We start from the raw sequence: 22,173 nt of genomic DNA, 5'->3' as shown, positions 1-22,173 counted from the left end.
CAATAGATCAAGTACATATTTCCTCTGTGATAGAATTACACCGTGTCTTGACTGAAGAACTTCAATCCCTAAGAAGTATATGAGAAGCCCAAGGTCCTTAGTGTGGAGCTCCTTGTTTAGGTTTTGCTTAACCTACTGAATACCATTAAGATCACTCCCCGTAATAACAATGTCATCCACATACAAAACTACAAGGAAGTTTCCCTTAGTGGTGTTTTTGGTGAACATTGAGTCATCACTTTCACACCTCTTAAACCCGAGCTTTGTAACCACAATGGTAAATTTATCAAACCAAACTCGTGGAGACTGATTCAACCCGTAAATTGTCTTATGTAATCGACATACTTGCTCCCTCTTAACCACATAACCCGGTGGTTGGCTCATGTAGAACTCTTCAGAGAGAGTACCATTCAATAAAGCATTGTTGACATCTAACTGATGTAGCTCTCTTTTAAAATTGGCTGCTAGAGAAATGAGAACCCTAATAGAGTTTAGTTTGGTAACAAGGAAAAAAGGTTTCATCATAATCAATCTGTAAGACTGTGTATGACTTTTAGCAACCAATCGCGCCTTGTACCTAGCAACAGGGTCATCTAGATTGTACTTGAGTGAGAAGACCCATTAGCACCCAACTGCCTTCTTTCTAGGTGGAAGGGGAACCAAATTCCAAGTGGAATTATTGTAAATAGTATGTATCTGTTCATCCATGGCACATTTCCTCCTCGGATCATGTAGATTCTCCTCATATTAAGCAAGGATAGTGGAAGAGGATATTGCAAATAAAAAGGAAACACAACTCAAAGACAAAATGGTGAGTAGAAACATAATGAGAGATAAGGTGTAAAGTGGACGGAGGTCTAACTGTAGTAGAGCGGGATCTTTACAAAGAGCAATAGGACGAGTGTCATAAGGTGGACCATAAACTAGTGGAGAAGAAGGAGGAGAACATACCTCAGGATCATCAGAAGAATCCATAGGTGACTGAGCAACGAGTGAAGAAAGAGGATCCTTGGACGGTCGGTCCTCAGTCTAAAAATAATAATCCACTGGAGTAAGCGACTTTGGCATCCTTGTAAAACCAAGAGGAGATCTAGCTGAAAAATAGGGTTGATTCTCAAAAAAAGGAAACATCAGCTGAGATAAATGTTTTCTTCAAGGATGGAGAGTAACACACATAGTTGTTTTGGTTTTTTGAATACCCCATGAAGATGCACTTTACAGCCCAGGGAAAAAATTTACTTTGGTGAGGCCCTAAGCGATGAATAAAAGAGGTGTACCCAAACACATTAGGGGGCAAAGGGAAAGCAACTGAATCAAGAAGCAGTTTTGAGAAGGGAGGGGCACCTTGTAGCACACTCGATGGCATATGATTAATAAAAAAATATAGTGAGAATTGCATACTCGGTCTGAGTTGAGTCAAAGTTGACCCAAGCGGAACAAAATCAGTATGGTCACTCATTCACTAGGTTAACCTGGTAGATTAAATACAATCATGAACCTCTCTCTCTCTCATCTTCTTTCTTGTTTCTGTACCCAATGAGAAGCAGCAGTAACACATAAAATAAGGAAGAGGCACAACCACTATAATACTCAACTTCCAATCTGAATTCTTACACGTCAAGAAAATAAGAAGATGACATACATCAAATCAATAGAGTAATGAACGTGATCAAACTTGGTTTAACTTGTAGAATCCTTATTGGTAGATTTTGTCACCAACCTCATTCTTCATACTTCTCCTACTATTCTCCGCCTCAACTTAGGAAGTAATGGCAATGATTCCAACTTGAAACAAAATAAAAATAGTTACAGTAATTATCTCCTCTATCAAGGAAGGAAAAATAGTCAAGTTGGTTTAATCTTGATTTCACTTTGAAATCAAATAGGTAATTTATCCAACATTAGCAACTCAAAAAGTGAATAAAAAATTGGCTTAAATTCATATTTTTGCATGCATACCAACATGACCTTTGATTCTTCCAATGTAGATATTTCTCCCTAGAATGATCCAATTGAAAAACGGTTTATTAGGATAGAAAGTAGACTTACATACCTTTTTTAGGTATAACTATCAATATAAATTCTCAATCATGTTTGTAGAAACTGTTAAAAAATTTGAGGCTTTTTGCTACAACTTGAAACTTTTTTGCTACTTCAAATGTCGATTTTTCTCTCTATAAAAATATAATTGAAAAAATAATTTTAAGTTGGAAACTAGACTAAAATATCTTTCCAACGGTATATAATTTGTTATATAAACCCTATGGTAAGAGAGTGAGAAAACCAATAAAAATAAGTATTGGAAAAGAAGACTAAAGGGAAAAATGAGCAACAACTCTTGTTTTTTTCTTTTTTTCTTCTTCTTCCTTGCTTTCATTTCCATCTTCTTCTCCTTTTCCATGTTAGATCTTTACCTGCTCTGATACCATATGGATTTCTAGGGCCAACAAATAAACACAAAAGATTTCAAGGAAAGAAGACAAGAGAGGAACTTTAGCTCTTAGGAGAGAGGGGAGAAGAAACCAAGGGAGAGAAAGAAGAGGAAAAGAAAGGGATGTGTAAGGAAGAATTTGAGTGAAGAGAAATAAGCTTGAATACTCTACCCCATGCATTGAGGTTGTATTTATAGTTGTGGGAAGGTGTTTATGATGACTACAATGCCCTTAGGCCTACACAATTCAAAAGGAAAAAGACATAAAAGAACACACACCAGCTTGCATAATTATAATTCTATGACATCTTTGTGGAGGTTTTCCTTATCTACTAGTCATGCCACCCCCACACACATCAGTGTCTTTTAATAGTAACCTCTCTCTTTCGATTCTTCCTTAAAATTTTAAAAAAGATGAGGACCTTTCATAAGTGGGGTTCTTATCAGATTATTAACTCATGTGCCTTAAAACATCTCTCTAGGAAGTTAGGTAATTTATCTTCCTTGTGCCCTTGTACTATTGATCAATTTGTGTCTATTGTAGATGGCTCATAACAAAAGTTCAAGGGAATGGTTCTATTAGATTCTAGGGTTTCGTGCTTAGAAGAACTAGGGTGTATGAGAAGAAGAAAAAAGAAGAAGAAGAAAAAAAGAAAAAAAGAAAAGAAGAGAATAAGAGACTAGATGAGAAAGGCTAGGAGTAGGTGAGGTAAGAAGAGAGGAAAAGAGACTTGGAGGGCTCGAGATAATTATGCTCTCCTCCTCAACATCTTATTTAAGGTTTAAGGGTGGAAGCCCTACTACATGAGAAAAGGAAAGAACTTGAAAAACTCATAATTATAATGTATGCCACTCACTCACTTGATTACAAGAGATGCCACTAATACGACTTCAAAACTTCCCCTCAAGTTGGTGCAAAAACATCAAATATTTCCAGCTTGGTACATGTACCAGAGAGAGAATTGGTAAGGATAATTTCCATGAAAATATTTACTAACTGGTTTTTGAAGGGAACATACTACATGGATATGACAACATAATAAAGCTATGACCCTTGTATTATGGACCGGTTTGTATCCATTGTGGATGAGTCCCAAACAAAAGTTCAGGGTACTAGTACATCCACTTTATCTCCTTCTCTTTCACTTTTCAATATTTTATTTGTACCACAATTCTGATTAGCCTTATGTCTATTAGCCAGTTAACCAAAAGGCTTTATTGCTTTATTACATTTATTTTTGTTCATTGTGTTTTTCAGGACATCAAAACAAAGCAAGTGATTAGTGGTTGTCATGAGAAAGGAGGAATTATTAGTTCCCTCTTTATTACCATGTGAGTTTTGTGAGCTTTGGAAGCATCATGAAAGTGTTTTAGCTCAGGAAAAACAATATATCGTCTAGTTCTTTCATTTTAATTCATTTAGATGTGTGGGGACCTGTTAAAGTCCCAAATATTTTACAATATAAGTATTTTGTAATTTTTTTGGATGGTCATACACTGGTTACTTGGTTATATTTGATGAAAGAGAGATCTAAAGTGTTTACAATCTTTAATAACTTTTGTGCGATGATTGATACAGTTTCATACGAAAATCCAGATAATTAGGTATGATAATGCCAAAGAGTATTTTTTTCTCCCAAAGAATTTATGTCAATAAAAGGCATTGTCAATCAATCATCCTAAGTGTATACACCACAACAAAATGGCGTCTCAAAAAGAAAGAATTGGCATCTTGTTAAAGTTGCACAGACACGAATGTTGTCCATGAATGTTCCTTAATTTTATTGATCATATGCAGTCCTCATTATTTGTCTTTTAATAAATTGTATAACTTCTAGTGTATTACATGATAATACACCATTCTCTAAGTTACTTCATGACTCATCAGCTTTTCCATTACCACCTCATGTATTTGGGTGTGTTTCCTTTGTTCATAACTTGGGCCATCGCCAAAACAAGTTCAACCTCAGGGTTATCAAGTGTATTTTCTTGGCATACTCAAAAAATTAGAAAGGTTAATGTGTGTTATTCTCCTAGTCTCAAAAAGAACTTTATGTTGACCTGACATTCTTTGAAGATTAAACCATATTTTTCTGCTAGATCTCCTCCTGGTTTTACACATTCTGTAGGGCCTATGCCAATTGTTTTAGTCAAATAATGGGGAGTCATCTTTGACACTAGAGACTACTCTCTCTCCTCCAACCAACCACTCACCTATTGAGTCTTCTAATTCTTCTGAGGTAAACTCTCTATTGAAAAGAAAATATCAAAGAGTCTTATATGATTGTCATAGTAAGAAGTCTCACATAGCTAGAATTAATTTGGTAGAGTCTAAGAAGAGTCTCATGGAAGGAGGTCTCACAAAAGATTCTCAGTTCAAAGTATTTTAGTTATGTTAATCTTCTATTTATGTTTAGTTGTTCAACTATTTTAGGACTTATGTTTTAGTGTTTAACTTTGGGAGTAACTGGGAAAAAGTTAGTTTAATTGTAATTGGATTCTATTTCTTTCCTCTTTTATAAATAGAGGCTCATTGTACTCAAATTACAAAAAATCAGAAAATTATTTTTCTTTTCCCAAAATTCAACATGGTATCGGAGCGAGTTATGTGAGTTGACTTCGTCAACCCACAGAGATAATGAGATCCTTTTATGATCTATCATCTCTAGTTCTTAGGTCCGAACTCTATCAGATTCTTTCTCTCAGAAGAAGTATATTTTATAAAGTAAAGTTATACTTGGATGAAATTTATCAAAGTATAATTTTATAAGGAGAAAATTTCATGTCAATCTAATTTCTATTTAAAGAGATATTCGCATTGGAGTAGTCAAGGGTCAAGCTATAGAACAAAGAAAATCAAGAGGTCATAAAATATTAAATAATGAATATTTTTATGTCAAATTAGGTATCAATATAAAGATCTTTGAGTGTAGTTTCTATAGCAACAAACCTTTTATGATTTTGAGTTATATTTTATGAGATATCGATATAAAAAATGCCAATGGTTAGTTTTTTGAAAATCTCTCTTTTTTCCTATTTTCTCTCATATTATCTCTACATGCATTGACATGAATTGAGTTTCATTTTGTCATAAAATTGAAACTTTCAGCCAAATTTATCTTATAATCAGAGAGTTTTGGTTAGACACAATCACTCCATGATGTGCTCATTTAAGGTAAGCAATTTCTTGCTTCAATGTAGTTTTCAAGTTTTGCGTTTTTGTTACTTAGTTGTGTATCTTACGCATCATCAACTATGTAAAATTGTCGTCACCCCAAAAAATTTATACTTGGTCAAGTTTATTAAGGTCTACCATTATATTCTCCCATAGTTTTCAAAAAAAAAAAAAAGTCTATTTGGAAGTATGTGGGTTGCATAGCCGCTTCCTTCCGGTCAAATATGTTTTCCTCTAGTATTTCTTCAGTTTATTATCTTGTATTTTTATCACTTCAAACCAATGCATAGACCTACTATCTAAAAAGTATAGGAGTATGCCCAACATCTAACTTGAGTCAAGTCTTTTGTTCTTCACCCAAGAGGTGATTTGTGTTTGAGTTACCCTTAAAAAGTGAGTATTCTCTTTGTTGTGCCCTAAAGTTGGGCCATTTTTTTGCCTTTAAAATTGAGCGGAGGGTGTTTAAGACTATGACCATTTTGATTGGTGTATGGAGCTTTGCCATACGGCTAGGAGTGATTTTGTTCTCCCACATTGTGTTTTGTCCAAGTTGGGTCTCTATATCTTTTTTATACGCAACTTGAAGGGGAGAAGTACAAGAAAGAGGTATTGTGGTAATTTTTATGTTACCAAAATATTCAAGAAAGGGGATGCACTAAGATAAAGTTTTTGCATCTTTGAAGAATTTATTTTTCAGCAAAATAATTTTGAAGACCCAAAATCTTTTTCATTGCAAGTTGTAATTATAAACTCTAGCTTGAGTGAGGGGGTTGAATAGCAGGTATCGAAGAGTCTTACATGACTCTCACAACAAAAAGTCTCACAAAGCCAAAATTAATATGGTGGAGTCTAAAAAGAGTCTCATGGAAGCAGGTCTCAAAGAAAAGTCTCAATTAAATGTGTTTTAGTTATGTTAGTCTTTTATTTATGTCCAGTTGTTCTAGGACTTATTTTTTAGTGTTTAACTTTAGATGTAATTGGGATAAAGGTAGTTTAATTGTAATTGGATTCTACTTGTTTCCTCTATTATAAATAAAGAGGTTCATAGCTGATCACCCCTTAAAACAAACCATTGGTGACCCTCAAAGGAAAATTGTAACTAGAAGAGCAACGCGTGAAACTATGACAAATAGTGCCTTCATTTCTCAAATTGAGCCCAAAAGCTTTGTCGAAGCTAAAAAAGATTACTTTTGGATTATGGCAATGCAAGAAGAATTGAATCAATTTGAAAGAAACAAAGTTTGAACTCTAGTACCTAGACCCCAAAATCAACAAGTCATAGGAATTAAATGGGTTTTTAGGAACAAAGCCAATGAGGAAAACCTAGTAGTATAAAAAAAGCTACGTTAGTTGCCAAATGATATAACCAAGAAGAAGGAAATGAATTCAAAGAAACTTACACACCCGTGGTAAGATTAGAGGCAATTCGAATCCTTTTAGAATATGCTTGTCACATGAAGTTCAAAATGTATAAAATAGATGTAATGAGTACTTTCCTAAATGGGTACATTCAAAAAGAAGTTTATGTTGAACAACCTGAAGGTTTCGAAGACATGAACAAGCTTGACCATGTATACAAACTACATAAAACACTATATGGGTTATAGCAAGCGCCTAGAGCGTGGTATGAATGATTAAGCAAATTCTTAGAGAAAATAGTTATAAGAGAAGTAGCGTAGTAATACTCTATTTACAAAGAACCATGTTTAAAACAACATTATCATTCAAACTTATGTGGATGATATCATATTTGGTTCTACAAACCCCTCTCAACATCAAGAATTTGCTAGTGTAATGAAGAATGAGTTCGAAATGAGTTTAATGAGGAAAATCACATTCTTCCTTGGACTTCAAGTGATGCAAAACTCCTCTCAATGTCAAGAATTTCCTAGGGCAATGCTACATGCATACAATTTGCCATATAGACTTTGGGCCGAATTCCTAAATATCGCTTGTTATATCATAAACCCGGTAAGCATAAGGCCACTTCTTAACAAAACTTCTTACAAGGTGTATACGGGCACCCTTCCCAAAATAACTTATTTTCGAACCTTTGGATGCAAAGTGTTTATATCAAAATAACTAAAGGAAAAATTAGGAAAGTTTGACTCTATGGTTGATATAGGAATTTTCTTAGGTTATTCATTTCATAGCAAGGCATATAGAGTTTACAACAAGACTTCTATGACAATTTAAGAGTCGATGTATGTTGAGTTTGATGAATTTGATTCGCCAAATCCAAACCAAACTCCAATTTTAGATGATGAACATGGAAATCCCTTCAATTCATCCCCCGGGATCTCAACCTCAAGACCAAAATCTTAAAGAGAACCCAAATGACCTGAATAACCAAGAAAAACCACCTATGGAGCCAAAGAACTATAGGTTCGTGGCTTATCACCCCCTTGAATAAATCATTGGTGACCCTCAAGGCCAAATTGCAACTAGAAGAACAACTCATGAAACTATCACGAATAGCACCTTCGTTTCTAAAATTGAGCTCAGAAGCGTAGCCAAAGCCAAAAAAAATGATTTTGGTATCATGGCAATGCCAGAAGAATCAAATCAATTTGAAAGAAACAAAAGTTTAGACTCTAGTGCCTAGACCCCAAAATTAGCAACATAGGAACTAAATGGGTCTTTAGGAACAAAGCTAATGAGGAAAGTCAAGTAGTGGGACACAAAGCTACACTAGTTGCCTAAGGGATATAACCAAAAAGAAGGAATTGATTTCGAAGAAACCTATACACCTATTGCAAGACTTAGGTAATTAAAACCTTATTAGCCTATGTTTGTCACATGAAATTCAAATTGTACCAAATAGATGACAAAAACACATTTCTAAATGGGTACATTCAAGAGGAAGTATACATTGAACAACCTGATGGACTTAAAGAGATGAGTAAGCTTGACCATGGATATAAATTACATAAAGCATTGGGTCAAAGCAAGCTCCTAGAGCATGGTATGAAAGATTAAGCGAATTCTTAGAGAAAAACTGTTATAAGAAAGATAGTATGGACAAGACACTATTTACCAAGAACCATGATCAAAACTTGATTATCTTTCAAATTTTTGTGGATGATATCATCTTTGTTGAAGAAGTTTGATTGGTATTCTATGTAATTATGAGGGTGAGGAGCATGACCTGTAATTAGTTGAAATTTAAAGTGTTCCTTTGTTTCTCCTCCTGTATAAGGGCATTCAAGCCCCACTTATATAAATAAGACAAAGAGGGGGAGAAGCTCATGATAAGCTCTCTACCTAACCCTAATCACTCTTCTCTCCAATTCGTGCTCTAGCTTCTTCCTCCTTCTTTTGTCTACTTCTTTCTACTTCTTCTACTCAAACTAAGCCATATATGGATTAAACTCTAGAATCTAACATGGTATCAGAGCTGGGATTCTAGGGTTTAAATTAAAGTTTCTCAAGTAATGCAAGTTTAAAGAAGATGAGCCTCAAATCCAGCCTTCAAACAAGACAAGGTTCGACTTCATATTGAGGAAAAGCAAGGCTGAAATCAATTCAGCATGGTATCTCTTTAATTAGCTAAGTTTTACCTTATGTTTTTTATTACAAGAGATCAAATTCATGTTTTTGAAGGTTGGAAATTTGTTCATCATCAAGTCTAATTCTCTTAAAAAAATCATTTTTTTCAACCTGTAAAATGTTGAAGTCTCATGCACGTGTTGACGAGAATTTTTTTTTTTTTTTACTTTGACTTACTTTTGAATTTTGATAATGGTATTTCGGTTTTATGTTAGTTAACTAAAAGATTTTAATTGGGTATTTTCAATTTTGACTAAAACCTCTATCTCCATCACAAAGGTGTCATAAGTTATTTATCTTCCCTCTTATTATTCTAAATAATATACATGACAATTTTTTTGCTTTGTCTTTGGCTAGTAGTCATGTATATTACATATAACCATTGAAGGTGTTTAATCTTGTTCATAGTTGTGTAATCAAGGAGCTATTTTAGACCTGTTTAGCCTTTGTGGCTTAATAAAAATTTTGGTGACAACTAAAAACAGAGAAAAATCTGTTTTAGAGGAAATTTCAGGCAAGGACGAGGAGAAGGACAAGTGTGACACATCATGTAGCAGCATTGCTTTATAAGCAATATGAAGGAAACATAATCTCGTTATACTCTATTATTGCATCAAACGTACTGCATCCATTGGAAAATGATTTGAAGCTCTCATGCCCTCAGCTTAGGCACCACTAGTAGAGGGACATCCTTCAACAATGCCAACCCAAACTTGTCGTTCATGTCGAGCTGATCGGGATGCATTCCATTAGGGAGAGTCCAGTCAAAAGTGTGGATCAGAGAAGCCAAGATCAGTCGGACAACCCTGGTAGCGAGGGACATCCCTGGGCAGATCCTTCTTCCAGCTCCAAACGGTATGTAATGGAAATCATTTCCTTGGTAATCCACGTCTGAGTTGATGAACCTTTCAGGGACGAAAGATGAAGGATCGTCCCATGTCTTGGGGTCCCTTCCAATGGCGTATGTGTTGACCATCAGCTGGCAATCTTTAGGTATCGTGTAGTTCATCACTTCGCATGTTTCCATGGCTCTGTGGGGGAGGAGGAATGTCACTGGAGGGTGCAGCCTGAGGGTCTCTTTTACCACAGCATGGAGGTAGGGGAGGTTCGGAAGATCGGATTCTTTGAGGGTATTTGCACCGATGACCTTATCGAGCTCTTGCCGGACTTTCTGAAGCTTTTCCGGTCGTCGTAGAAGCTCCGCCATTGCCCATTCAATTGTAGAAGTACTTGTGTCCGACCCAGGTCCAAAAGTTTCCTGCAAACCAAAGGAGACATGCCTCACCATCAGCTTCCTTCAATCTACTAGAGAATGGAAAGAAAAAGGATACAGGAACTGGTATAAAGATTTAAGCAGGAAGAGAACAAACCAAGAGTAAGGCATCAATCTGGGGATCCTTAAATCCAGAGTCGATCAATACTTGCAGGAAATCGGTATGGGAGCCAGATTTATTGGCTCTCCTCTCCTTGACTATGGAAGCCCAGGAATCGTTCATCCGCTTAACACATTTGGCCGATGCCTTCCTCAATCCCTGAAAGTCAGAACCACCCAGAATCGGATAAAGATCAGACAGATTTGGAATAGCAGCTAAGACCATCAGCTGTCTTATCATTCCTTTCATTCCCAGATTGTTATCACTCTTATCTTCATAATCATACACGTCCTTATCGAAAATAAGCGCTCCAAGGATGTTTAAAATGGCTCCAAATATCACATCAGCAAATTTCACCACCTCCCCATCTCTCTCCCGTAGAAACTCGATTAGCTCCACCACCTTCCGCTCACGGACGTGGGACTGCGTGTCCAGCATCTTGGTGGAGAACAATTCAGTCCGGCATATCTTTCGGACCATCTTCCAGTAGTCCGTGCAATCGGCCCACACCATCGAGTGTTCCACGTACCCTTTGATCCTAGTGCTATGGGGGGCGAACCGGCCGGACAAGACCCTGTCATGGTTCTTGAGCACCTCCGTCGCCGCCGTGTGGCTAGACGCGACAACCACCGGCTCTACCCCGAACTTGAGCAGCATCAGAGGACCATACGTTTTAGCCAAGTTACTCAGCTCCACGTGTGGCTGCTTCTTGAGCTTGGGCAGGAGCGTTCCAATCACTGGCCATGAAAAGGGGCCTGGTGGGAGGTTCTTGGGAGATGGTTTGAGGAAGAAGAGATAGAAAAGAGGGAGCAGGAGTAACAAACCCACCAAGAGAAACGCCATTTTTGGTTTCAACGTCTGCAGAGTCCAAGTGGAGAAGCTCAGCACTGACCCAACTTCCGTTCTGTACCTATCTATATATATAATCCAGGTATTTGGTTGCTGGGATTCTAGCTTTGAAAGTAGGATGGGAAACAGACAAAAGATTCTCGCGTGGGTTTCTCAAACGAAGAAAATCTATTCGATGCTTTGGCTGCAGCTATAAATCGACATCCGCCGTTCTTCATGGCTTTCTCGGAAGTTGAATGGAACCGGAAGACGATGAACTAGCATTCTCATTGACTGGGGTTTTGTTTAGTAATAAAGAAAAAAGGAAATTTTATTAAATTATAATTTTTAATAAATATAAAAAATACACAACTTTGACAAGTCAACACGTAAACTTTGATCCAAAGGAAGAATGCCATGTCAACTTTGATCGTTTATGTGGTGCCATGTCATCATCTCACATCAACAACCAAAGGAAAAATGCCATGTCACCACATTGCCATGTCATCAGACATATAGGACATGTCGTCTACGTGCCGCGTCAACACTCCACATATTTTATTACCTTCTTTCTTTTTATTTTTTTATTTAAGTTTTTTGTAATTTAAAAAATATTTTAAAAACATTAATTTTTGGTTTTAAAATTTTTAAAATTTCATTTCCTTCTATTTAATATAAAAAAATATAAATTTTGTTTTTTAATTATTTAAAATATATTTTTCTAATGTATTTGTTAATACCTTACAGTATCGATTTAATGTAGTTGGGCCCATACGGTTTTTGGATCAGAGTAGGGGCCCACACGGAGCACAAAAGATAGAAGCACTTGGCACGGGCACGGGCTTCTCGTGAATACCGCGTGCGTTGCCGTGGTTCACGTGGACCAAATTTTTGTCTGGTCGCGCACCGGGAATATTATTGGAGAGAAGACTTAATTGGCTGGTAACAAAGGATAAAATAAAACGTTATCCTAAAACGAAGTGACCTTGTTGAAGATCCACTTGTAGTGTAGTTGGTGAGTCTTTCTCATTAAAAGTTATCCAAAAGGAAGAAAAAATGATCTAGATCATGTGGTAGTCATCCTGCATAAAATTTAGAATCAATAAAAAATATTATTCGGGTTTGTTTGGAACTCTTAGAAACAAAACGAAAAAAAAATAAAATGAGAATTTTACCATTATTATTTTTAAAAATAGTTAGTAAAAATAAGATAATGATCAAATTCTTCTTTTCACTAACTGTTTTTAGGAATAATAATGGTCAAATTCTCATTTTTTTTTTTCTTTTCTGTGGGGTAGGGGTGGTATCGAATCGAATCGAGCCCGCACCTGTCTATGTTCGAGCAGGGTTTGATTTAAATATGAACCTAGCCTCGAGCTTAAAATTGTAATCGATCTCGAGCCCAATAATTTTGATCTAGTTTGAGCTCCAACCTACATTTAAAACTTTGCGTAAAATACATGTCAAGAAAACCAAATCCTTGAGACAAAGAAAAAGTTTAAGAAAAAAAGTTTTTGATGACTTAATCGTATGCCCGTTTTTGTTTTTTCTTCGTAGCATGGATTCATACAATAGCAATTCTAAAACATTACCAATTTACTCTTCTGAAAAACTTGAGTGATGTTAGCATTAAGAGAGTACTTCAAACAATAAGAGGAGCTACAAATTACAGCTGCATTCAACATCATGCAGTTTCTTTACCAATTCAAGTTTATAAAAATTTCCAGCCTTCCAAAAAACAAGTGATAATGTTGAACCAAGCATCAAGGTATAAGCATATTAACTCCACTGCTTGTACTAAACAAGAAAGGCAGAGGCCCTTTTTTATATCTTTCAAGGAGTAGGATAGAGAAATACCACTCCTCATGAACCAACTTGGTTTGATGCCACCCCTACCGTGGGGTTCCAAACAAACCCTTAAATCCCTCCAAACATACCCTTAAGTGCCTATTAGCTAGTGAATTTCATTTCGAGTTCCTAGATCTCTCACATAACAGATTTGAGGAGACTGCTGTAGGGAAATTGGACTGGCTTTACCAAGAAATCCCTATCTTAATTGCTCTAATATCATTAGAAGATTTAAGTTCAGATGACGAGATTTTTCTAACTGAAGTTAAATGAAAGTAAGGAGAGAGTAAGGAGAATCTAGATTGATTTCAAAAATTGAATTCTACGTAAAATTACAAGATGATGCATTTTAGTGGCTACTTTTATTGTGAGGAATCATATTTGCATCACCAAAAACGCAGCTTACACCATTTCAATATATCAAATGATGATAACAGTAGTCTATAACTAAATGTTAACCTTCTTATAGATTTTTCCTTGTCTTGGTGCTTATTAGGAAGATATAAAGCATTGAATTCTAATTTCATCTTTGACACTTTGTTTCTGTTTTCAACTTGTGGAATTCTATTTCCATTCTCTAACAATGGAAATAAACTCTAGAAAGACAACCTTTATATTAAACACGTATTTAAAAAAAAAACCTTTTCAGAAAAAAAAAAAACTTTTCATGCATCTCAGAAAAGAAAAGAAAACACTATAAGGAACAATTGAAAGAATTTGCAATAGTAATTTTTCATTAGCAATAGTAAATTTTTGCTGGTAGAACCTCTTCGATTGAATTATTTGTTGGAAGAGTTCATTGGAGTATTTTCACTACTATAGGTTTAACCAACAATTTTTGTGAATTCGCTTTTAAATTTTCAAATCTTCTACAAAAGAATCTGATTTCATTGGAAAAGATTCAAAAACTCTGCTAGCAAAATATTGTTTTCACTATCAAAGTTTATGAATCTTTTCCAATGAAATGCACAAGTTCTTTGGCAAAAGTTAAGTGTTTGCCTATTTTCAAAATAAATAAATAAATGTCTACTAGAGAAATAGATATGTTTCACTATAAAAAGGTTTGAAATAAAAAAAATCGCCATCGGATTACTTATTTTAGATTTTTTTAATTTCATATTCCATTGTACAATGAAATAATCATAGAGTTCTCGAGAAACTAGAACTTCTAGACTAGGATTCTTGGGGACTCTTTGGGAATTGGTGAGGACTCTGAGACTAGACTAGGGTATGTGGGACTTGAATAGAAGGGGAGATAAACAATGGGACTCCAGACTCAAAATTAGGGCTTTAGGCATACTAGATTTCGAGCTATAGACTTTAGGAGACCAGACTAATAGATGAAATGGAATAGACAGAAAAGGAAATGATAACTCTTACCTTTGTTAAGTATCGTCCCCCTCGGGGTAGTGGATTAGTGTTAGACTTGATGTCTAATAATAATATAAACATCATAGAAAATAGATATTAAATCCTCCAGAATTCCATTATCATGAAAACCATACATATATCATAGAATTGAAATAAGAAGAATAAAGAGAGCGTACCTTTCATCTTGAAGAATATAAACATAACTTGAAGTGCACAAGATAATCTTTTATACTTCGTTTACAAGTGATAAGCTTGCTCCCGTTCAGCCAGACTGGGTGTGCATATAGCCTTAGCCTCACTTGTAAGACCATGGAGGTTTATATAGAATTTCAAAGGGTGCACTAATGACTTTTCATAAGGACACATCCTCTTAGAAGAGATACATCCTCTTAGGAGGGATACATCCCCTCAAGAGAGACATATCTCCTTAGTCCCAAGGGATGTGTCCACTAAGTCAATGTACCCATTTAATCTACCTCTACAGGGAGATGTGCTGGCCATTATTCCCTGTACTGAACATCCAATGACAACATCTAGAAGTGGGCCCCACGCCTCTAATATCATGGTAATTTATTTTATAAATTATCTATTTGAAACCATAATTCTAACAAACTCCCACTTAGTTTCAAATCCATTTCAAATTCCGATTTTAAAAAAAAAACATGAAAAATTAATTTTGACACATAAAACCATACCATGACCATAGGCATTACCTTAAACACTTTAATATACATGTGTAGTTAACCCGGGCCTACACAATATGTATCTTAGATATCCAAGGCTGGGGAATAAACCAAATCCATACTTGTCAAATTTGCCAATTCAGCGGTCTCCATTCATAGCATACTCGGACCTGAACTCAGGGTAAAGCTCTGTATCAGTTCGAGTATTAGCCACTAAGGTAACTGTGCCTAATCAGTACCATAGGCCTGAATAATTTAGACATCCAACCCAACCTTCCTATTGAGACCCTTCCGTATATACATACAAGTATATACCTAATAAAAAAGTTGGACATCAAGGCATCTCACCGTCCATAGCATACTCAGTACCTGAGGAGCTCAGGGTAAAGTTCTATACCAGCATGAGTATTAGCCGTAAAGGAAACTGTGCCTATGCAGTCCCATTGGCCTGAACAATTTAGAGACTCAACCATCATTCCCTATTGAGACCCTCATATATACACGTACAAGTGCATACCTAATAGGGAAGCTGAATCTCATGGCATACACTGAGTACTCATATTATCACACAAAAGCATATGCATTTTGTCAAAATCATTCCATGGAATATAAATTACAATGTCATAACATACATAGTATTACAAATCATTGAGACCACAATGCATACAAAACAATGTTCTCCCACTTGGTCTCATCAATTATAAACAAATCAAACCCATGTTCCCCACATGGAAAGTGAAACTGGTCACGGGAAGACACTTGGTTAGTGGATCAGCTAAGTTATCCGAAGAAGATATCTTATAAAGAACAACTTCCTCTTGTAGCTAAGTTCATAGCCACATATTCTGCCTCCATGGTTGATTGCGCGACACAATCTTGCTTCTTGCTTTTCCAAGAAATGGCACCTCCTCCAAACATAAAGATAAAACCAGAAGTAGATTTTCGGGTATCAACACATCCTTGATAATCTGAGTCGGAATAACCAACCAATTCCAACTTGTCCGCTTGATAAGTCAAAGCATATGACTTTGTTCTTTTTAGATAGCGCATTACCCATTTTACCCCTTCCAAGTGAGTAAAACCTGGATTAGCCTGAAACCGGCTAAGAATCCCAACAGCATAAGCAAGATCAGGTCTTGTACATATAAGAGCATACATAAAACTCCCCACAGCAGAAGCGTATGGATACTTAGATTCGTCCAACTTATCTTTGAGGTGAGAAGGACAATCCACATGGCTCATCTTTTTAGTGCTATCATAAGGTACTTTACCTTGTATACAGTTAGACATGTGAAACCGATCCAGAAGAGTGTCGATATACTTCTCTTGAGACAAAATCAATTTTCGCAAAGATCTATCCTGTAGAATTTTAATGCCAAGAATATAAGAAGCTTCCCCAAGGTCTTTCATATCAAATGTCTGAAACAACCATGTCTTTATACCTTGGAGTAACTGAATATCATTCCCGGCTAATAAAATATCATCTACGTATAAAGTAAGAAAAGCAATGCGATCTCCCACTGTTTTTATATAAACACAGTGATCTTCTGGATTTTGAGTAAAATCATACGCTGTAATTGCTTTATTGAACTTGATATTCCATAATCTTGAGGCTTGTTTCAAACCGTAAATAGACTTGTCCAACTTACACACTTTTGCTTCAGTTCCAGATCTAACAAATCCACGTGGTTGTTCCATATAAATCTTCTCATCCAAATTTCCATTTAGAAAAGCGGTTTTAACATCCATTTGGAACAACTCATAGTCATAATATGCTACCAATGCCAGGAGAGCTCGAATAGACTGTATTCTTGCAACAGGAGAGAATGTTTCATCATAATCAATCCCGTATTGTTGAGTAAAACCCTTGGCAACAAGACGAGCTTTGAATCTTTCAACTTTCCCTTCAACATTTCTCTTCCTTGTAAAAATCCACTTGCACTTAATGGGCTTAACCGATGTAGGAGGATCAACAAGTTTCCAAACTTCATTTTTATACATAGAGTCCATCTCTTCTTCCATTGCCGACTTCCACTTGTCGGAATCCACATCAAGGAGTGCTTCCTCGTAAGTGTCAGGATCAGTAACATCTTCATTCAACTTTGTTCTTTCATAAGTTTCTCCAGCATAGGTATAAAAATCTGAAGATGATAAGAGTTGACTAGGTTTTCTTTCTCTAGTCCCTCTTCGAATATCCATTTGGGTAGAATTCTCTATATTAGAAGGAGATTCAGAAGAAGACATTTCAACACATTCTTCCAAGTGAGACTTCATACCTAAATCTTCATCACAATCAAATCTATCCTCAATGAATTTTACATGTCTACTTTCAATAATCACCTTCTCCTTGGGATCATATAACCTATATCCTTTCGAATGTTCAGAGTACCCAACGAATAAACATCTTCGAGTCTTAGCCTTCAATTTGTCCTTAGGATCAAGTTTTAAAACATGAGCAACACATCCCCATACTTTAAAATGGTTAAGACTAGGAGTTTTGCCTGACCATACCTCATAAGGTGTTTTCTCAACCGACTTTGAAGGCACTCTATTTGAGATATAGGTAGCTGTCAATAATGCTTCGCCCCAAAAGGATATTGGCAAATTTGCAAGTGCCATCATAGATCTTACCATCTCTAGTAAGGTTCGATTTCTCCTTTCAGCAATACCATTCTGTTCAGGTGTATAAGGCATGCTAAACATATGGATAATCCCGTTTGACTTGCAAAATTCAGAGAATAACTCCGAACAATACTCTCCACCTCTGTCGGTGTGCAATGTTTTGATCTTGTTTCCTGTGGCATTTTCTACCTCCAATTTGAAGGTTTTGAAATAATCTAAGGCCTCATTTTTTCTATGCAGTAAATATACTCTTCCATATCTTGAGAAATCATCTATAAATGTGATAAAATACGAATGACCATTACGAGTATTCACATTCATAGGTCCACATATATCAGAATGAATAATATCCAAAACATGAGAACTTCTTGAGCCTTTGGATGGAAAGGGTATCTTTGTCATTTTCCCATATATACAACACTCACAAATAGGAAAATCATTATGTGAAAGATTTTTCAATAATCCTTGTGCCACAAGTTTTGTAATTCTATCCTTGTTTATATGCCCTAGTCGTAAATGCCACAAATACAATTCATTTTCTTTAATATCCAAAGAAGTAGAAACATTGAACACCATATTTCCACTAAGTTGCAATTGATATAGACCAGAATTTCGAAAACCTCTCAAAATAACTTTATCATCTTGTAACATAAGAAACTTTCCATTGCCAAAGTAAAATGTAAATCCAAGTTTCTCAAGACAAGATACAGATAATAGACTTCTTCTCATAGAAGGAGCATAAAGACAATCTTCTAAATCAAAAAACTTATTATCAACAAGCTTTAGCCGGTAAGTGCCCACGCGAAGCCACAATGGCCTTTTCATCATTTCCCATGTAAATAAAGCTTGTTTTGTCCTCAATCTTTCTTAGCTCCTTGAAACCCTGCAACTCATTCGATACATGAACAGTTGCACCAGAATCAGCCCACCAACTAAAAGGCTTGATATAAATAGTACAAGTTTCAAGAGATAAGGACTCACTGGTGTTCTCCTGTTGCCCTTCTTGCATGGTTTTCAAAGCCCTACAATACTTCTTTATATGTCCTGGCTTATTACAGAAGAAGCAAACACGTTGATTTGCATGTACTTCAACCCTTTGTTGATTGACCTTTTTGTCCTTGAAGTTTTGAAATCGAAAGTTCCTTCCCTTGTTCTTAAAATTCTTTTTCTTCGGCTTCAAAACTACGTTAGCACTAGGTGAAGGTTTATCTAACTCAATACTTGGATTGAGTCTTTCGGACTGGTGGTCGATCATATTAACCAAATCAAATATAGTCCACTTTGTCTTGGACAAAGAATAAAAGTCTTGAATATATTTGAGAGATTTGGGTAAAGAGTTGATAATGGTGACCACTTTAGTTTCTTCATCCATTGGTCTACCATGATATTGTAACTCATCTGCCATGGCAAGCATGTCATTTACATGTTTTCTCACATAAGCATTTTCTTCCCATTTGGCACGAGTGAACTTTTGCCATAAGTTATTGATGTGAGTAGACGACTTTTTACCATATTTAGCCTCAATCTGGTCGAGAATCTCTTTTGTAGTGGGGACATGAAAATAAGTCATCAAGAGAGTCTCACTTAGAGCCCCAAGAATATGTGACCTAGAAATTTCATTAGCATTATCCCATTCCTTGAATTTTCTAAGGTCCTTCCTATACTGTTTCAGATTATCAGGGTAGTTTATTTGGGAAGGTCTTTGAGGAGGAGTATCCACTTTGATAATCTTATCAAACCTATAACCTCGTAGCATTAAGTCAACCCGTTGTGACCAGTTCACATAATTAGTCCCATCAAGTACATTTTTCTTTAGGGACTCAGCAAAATTATGTCCACTACTGGATATTCCTGTCATCCAGAAAATATTTCAATATTTGGGAGAACATACATAATTATAGAATCATTTCAACCATCTAGTACTCCCATTTACCCTTTGGGGATTCATGAGAGTTACTAGGCAAATCATTCCACACATGATAAACAACCAACAATCACAAACCAACAAACAAACAAATAAATTAATTCATACTTACCCTTTGGGGATTCATATGAATTAATTTACAACATACAAATCTAATTATACAATTCGCATTACCCTTTGGGGATTTTGCTAATCATATAATAAAATTAGTATAACTCATAAAACAAATTATACTCAAAATAAACACACATAAAATTAATTTAATTTATACAAAATGCATTACCCTTTGGGGATTTTGCAAATTATATAATTAAGTTAATTTTCACATACAAATACATAAATATATAACAAGACATGCAATAACACTAATTATAAATACTTCAAATAGCCAAATAACATGGAAATCCTATTCAAAATAGAATTCTGGGTAATAATAAACCCTTAAAACACATTCTGGTTCATTATATTAGTAAAAACCCGGTTTGGTTTATGATTCTGGGTCATCACCGACCCGGACCGCACGCTGCACCAACAGGCCCGTGGCCAGCAGCCCGCGCACAGTAGCCCGCACATAGCAGGCCCGCGCACAGTAGCCCGTGCAGCAGGCCCGCGCACAGTAGCCCGCGCACAGCAAGCCCGCCTGCGGCGCCAGAACCTAATAAACCTAAATTAGGCTTATTTTCATTCACTAATAAATAGCCAAAAATTTGAAAAAAAATTATGGAAAAATATAGAAACATATAATCTATCTCTATGATACAAGCAGAGGCATTATTCACTTGTATTTGTTAGACTCGATGTCTAATAATAATATAAACATCATAGAAAATAGATATTAAATCCTCCAGAATTCCATTATCATGAAAACCATACATATATCATAGAATTGAAATAAGAAGAATAAAGAGAGCGTACCTTTCATCTTGAAGAATATAAACATAACTTGAAGTGCACAAGATAATCTTTTATACTTCGTTTACAAGTGATAAGCTTGCTCCCGTTCAGCCAGACTGGGTGTGCATATAGCCTTAGCCTCACTTGTAAGACCATGGAGGTTTATATAGAATTTCAAAGGGTGCACTAATGACTTTTCATAAGGACACATCCTCTTAGAAGAGATACATCCTCTTAGGAGGGATACATCCCCTCAAGAGAGACATATCTCCTTAGTCCCAAGGGATGTGTCCACTAAGTCAATGTACCCATTTAATCTACCTCTATAGGGGGATGTGCTGGCCATTATTCCCTGTACTGAACATCCAATGACAACATCTAGAAGTGGGCCCCACGCCTCTAATATCATGGTAATTTATTTTATAAATTATCTATTTGAAACCATAATTCTAACAATTAGCTGGTGGGACTCTTTTACATAGAATAAATATCCTATTGATCAACGATTAGCTACCTCTTTAACGCTTAAATTGTTAGTCAAAGGCATTGGATTAGCTGAATATAGATAAAAAGAGAAGTTTCATTTGATTGATTCATAGAGACTCAACTAGTGAGCATTAGTACTCTCTAACTTATGTCAAACTAATAAGTCAGACCGACCCTTGAAGTTTAAACCATTACACAAAGCGCTCAGATGGACTATTTGGCAAAGAGAGATCCATAAGAACCAAATATTCATTAAAAAATTAATACAAAACAAGCCTCACATTTCATTTGTAAGAGATATGAGTAAGAGTAAGGGGGATTTTATCTAGTAAGGAGAAGATAAAAAGTAATAAAACAATGTGATAAGCAATATACTTAAGAAATAACAAAAGAATTAAAAATGTAGCAAACAATTGTGATATGTGTAGTAACAACAAGATAACAATAGTTGTAGGCAAAGAGTATGAAATTGACGATATCAACCGAAGTATGAAAGCAATCAAATACATAAGAATGTGAGGAGAAATTGGATTGTTTTCTTTTTTGAAGAGGGTAAGATTTATTCAAGAACTCCGCTGCTCGAGCTCAGATAAAACCCGAGCCAAACTAAGAATGCATTGTTTCCTCAACGAATTCATATCTTTTAGTGTTCGAATTTGGTGTTATAATAATGATGCGAAGATTAAGACTAACAAAAAAAGCAAACGATAAGGTCATGTTAGTGCACTCTAAAAGTGAAAGTAAAAATGAAAGTACTTTCACTAGTGAAAATAACCTTAATATCATTTGGTAGTAAATCAAGAACTCTTCCAACACTAAACAACATAGAAAGAAAAGAGGATTAAAAATGAGAAAGAGAAAGAGAGGTTAGGCAAAAAAATTAGCTAATTTTCTAGGCACAAATTTATTTTGACCTTTCTAGTCAATGCAGGGAAGGGCAATAACGACCGAAACACCGACACTTCCGTTAGTAACTTTCCAATGTTAAA

The 22,173-nt window shown here is 35.7% G+C and overlaps 1 protein-coding gene across 1 annotated transcript; it reads right to left on the bottom strand.

Annotated features, from left to right (window-relative positions):
* Window positions 1-9,594: 9,594 nt before the first annotated feature.
* LOC137944688 (probable (S)-N-methylcoclaurine 3'-hydroxylase isozyme 2) lies at window positions 9,595-11,378 on the bottom strand. The gene is made up of 2 exons (XM_068790407.1): window positions 10,526-11,378; window positions 9,595-10,413 (listed from the first exon to the last, which is right to left on the bottom strand). The coding sequence occupies exons 1-2, from the start codon at window positions 11,369-11,371 to the stop codon at window positions 9,808-9,810; spliced, it is 1,452 nt and encodes a 483-aa protein (XP_068646508.1). The 5' UTR covers window positions 11,372-11,378; the 3' UTR covers window positions 9,595-9,807.
* Between the last annotated feature and the right edge of the window lie 10,795 nt (window positions 11,379-22,173).

This window comes from Aristolochia californica, unplaced genomic scaffold (assembly GCF_029961685.1).
Source record: "Aristolochia californica isolate CCGP_79_NKW_82.1479 unplaced genomic scaffold, dmAriCali1.0.hap1 SCAF_11, whole genome shotgun sequence".
Lineage (NCBI taxonomy): Eukaryota > Viridiplantae > Streptophyta > Magnoliopsida > Piperales > Aristolochiaceae > Aristolochia > Aristolochia californica.
Note: the sequence above shows the minus strand (reverse complement) of the source record. Positions and strands in the feature narration are given on the sequence as shown.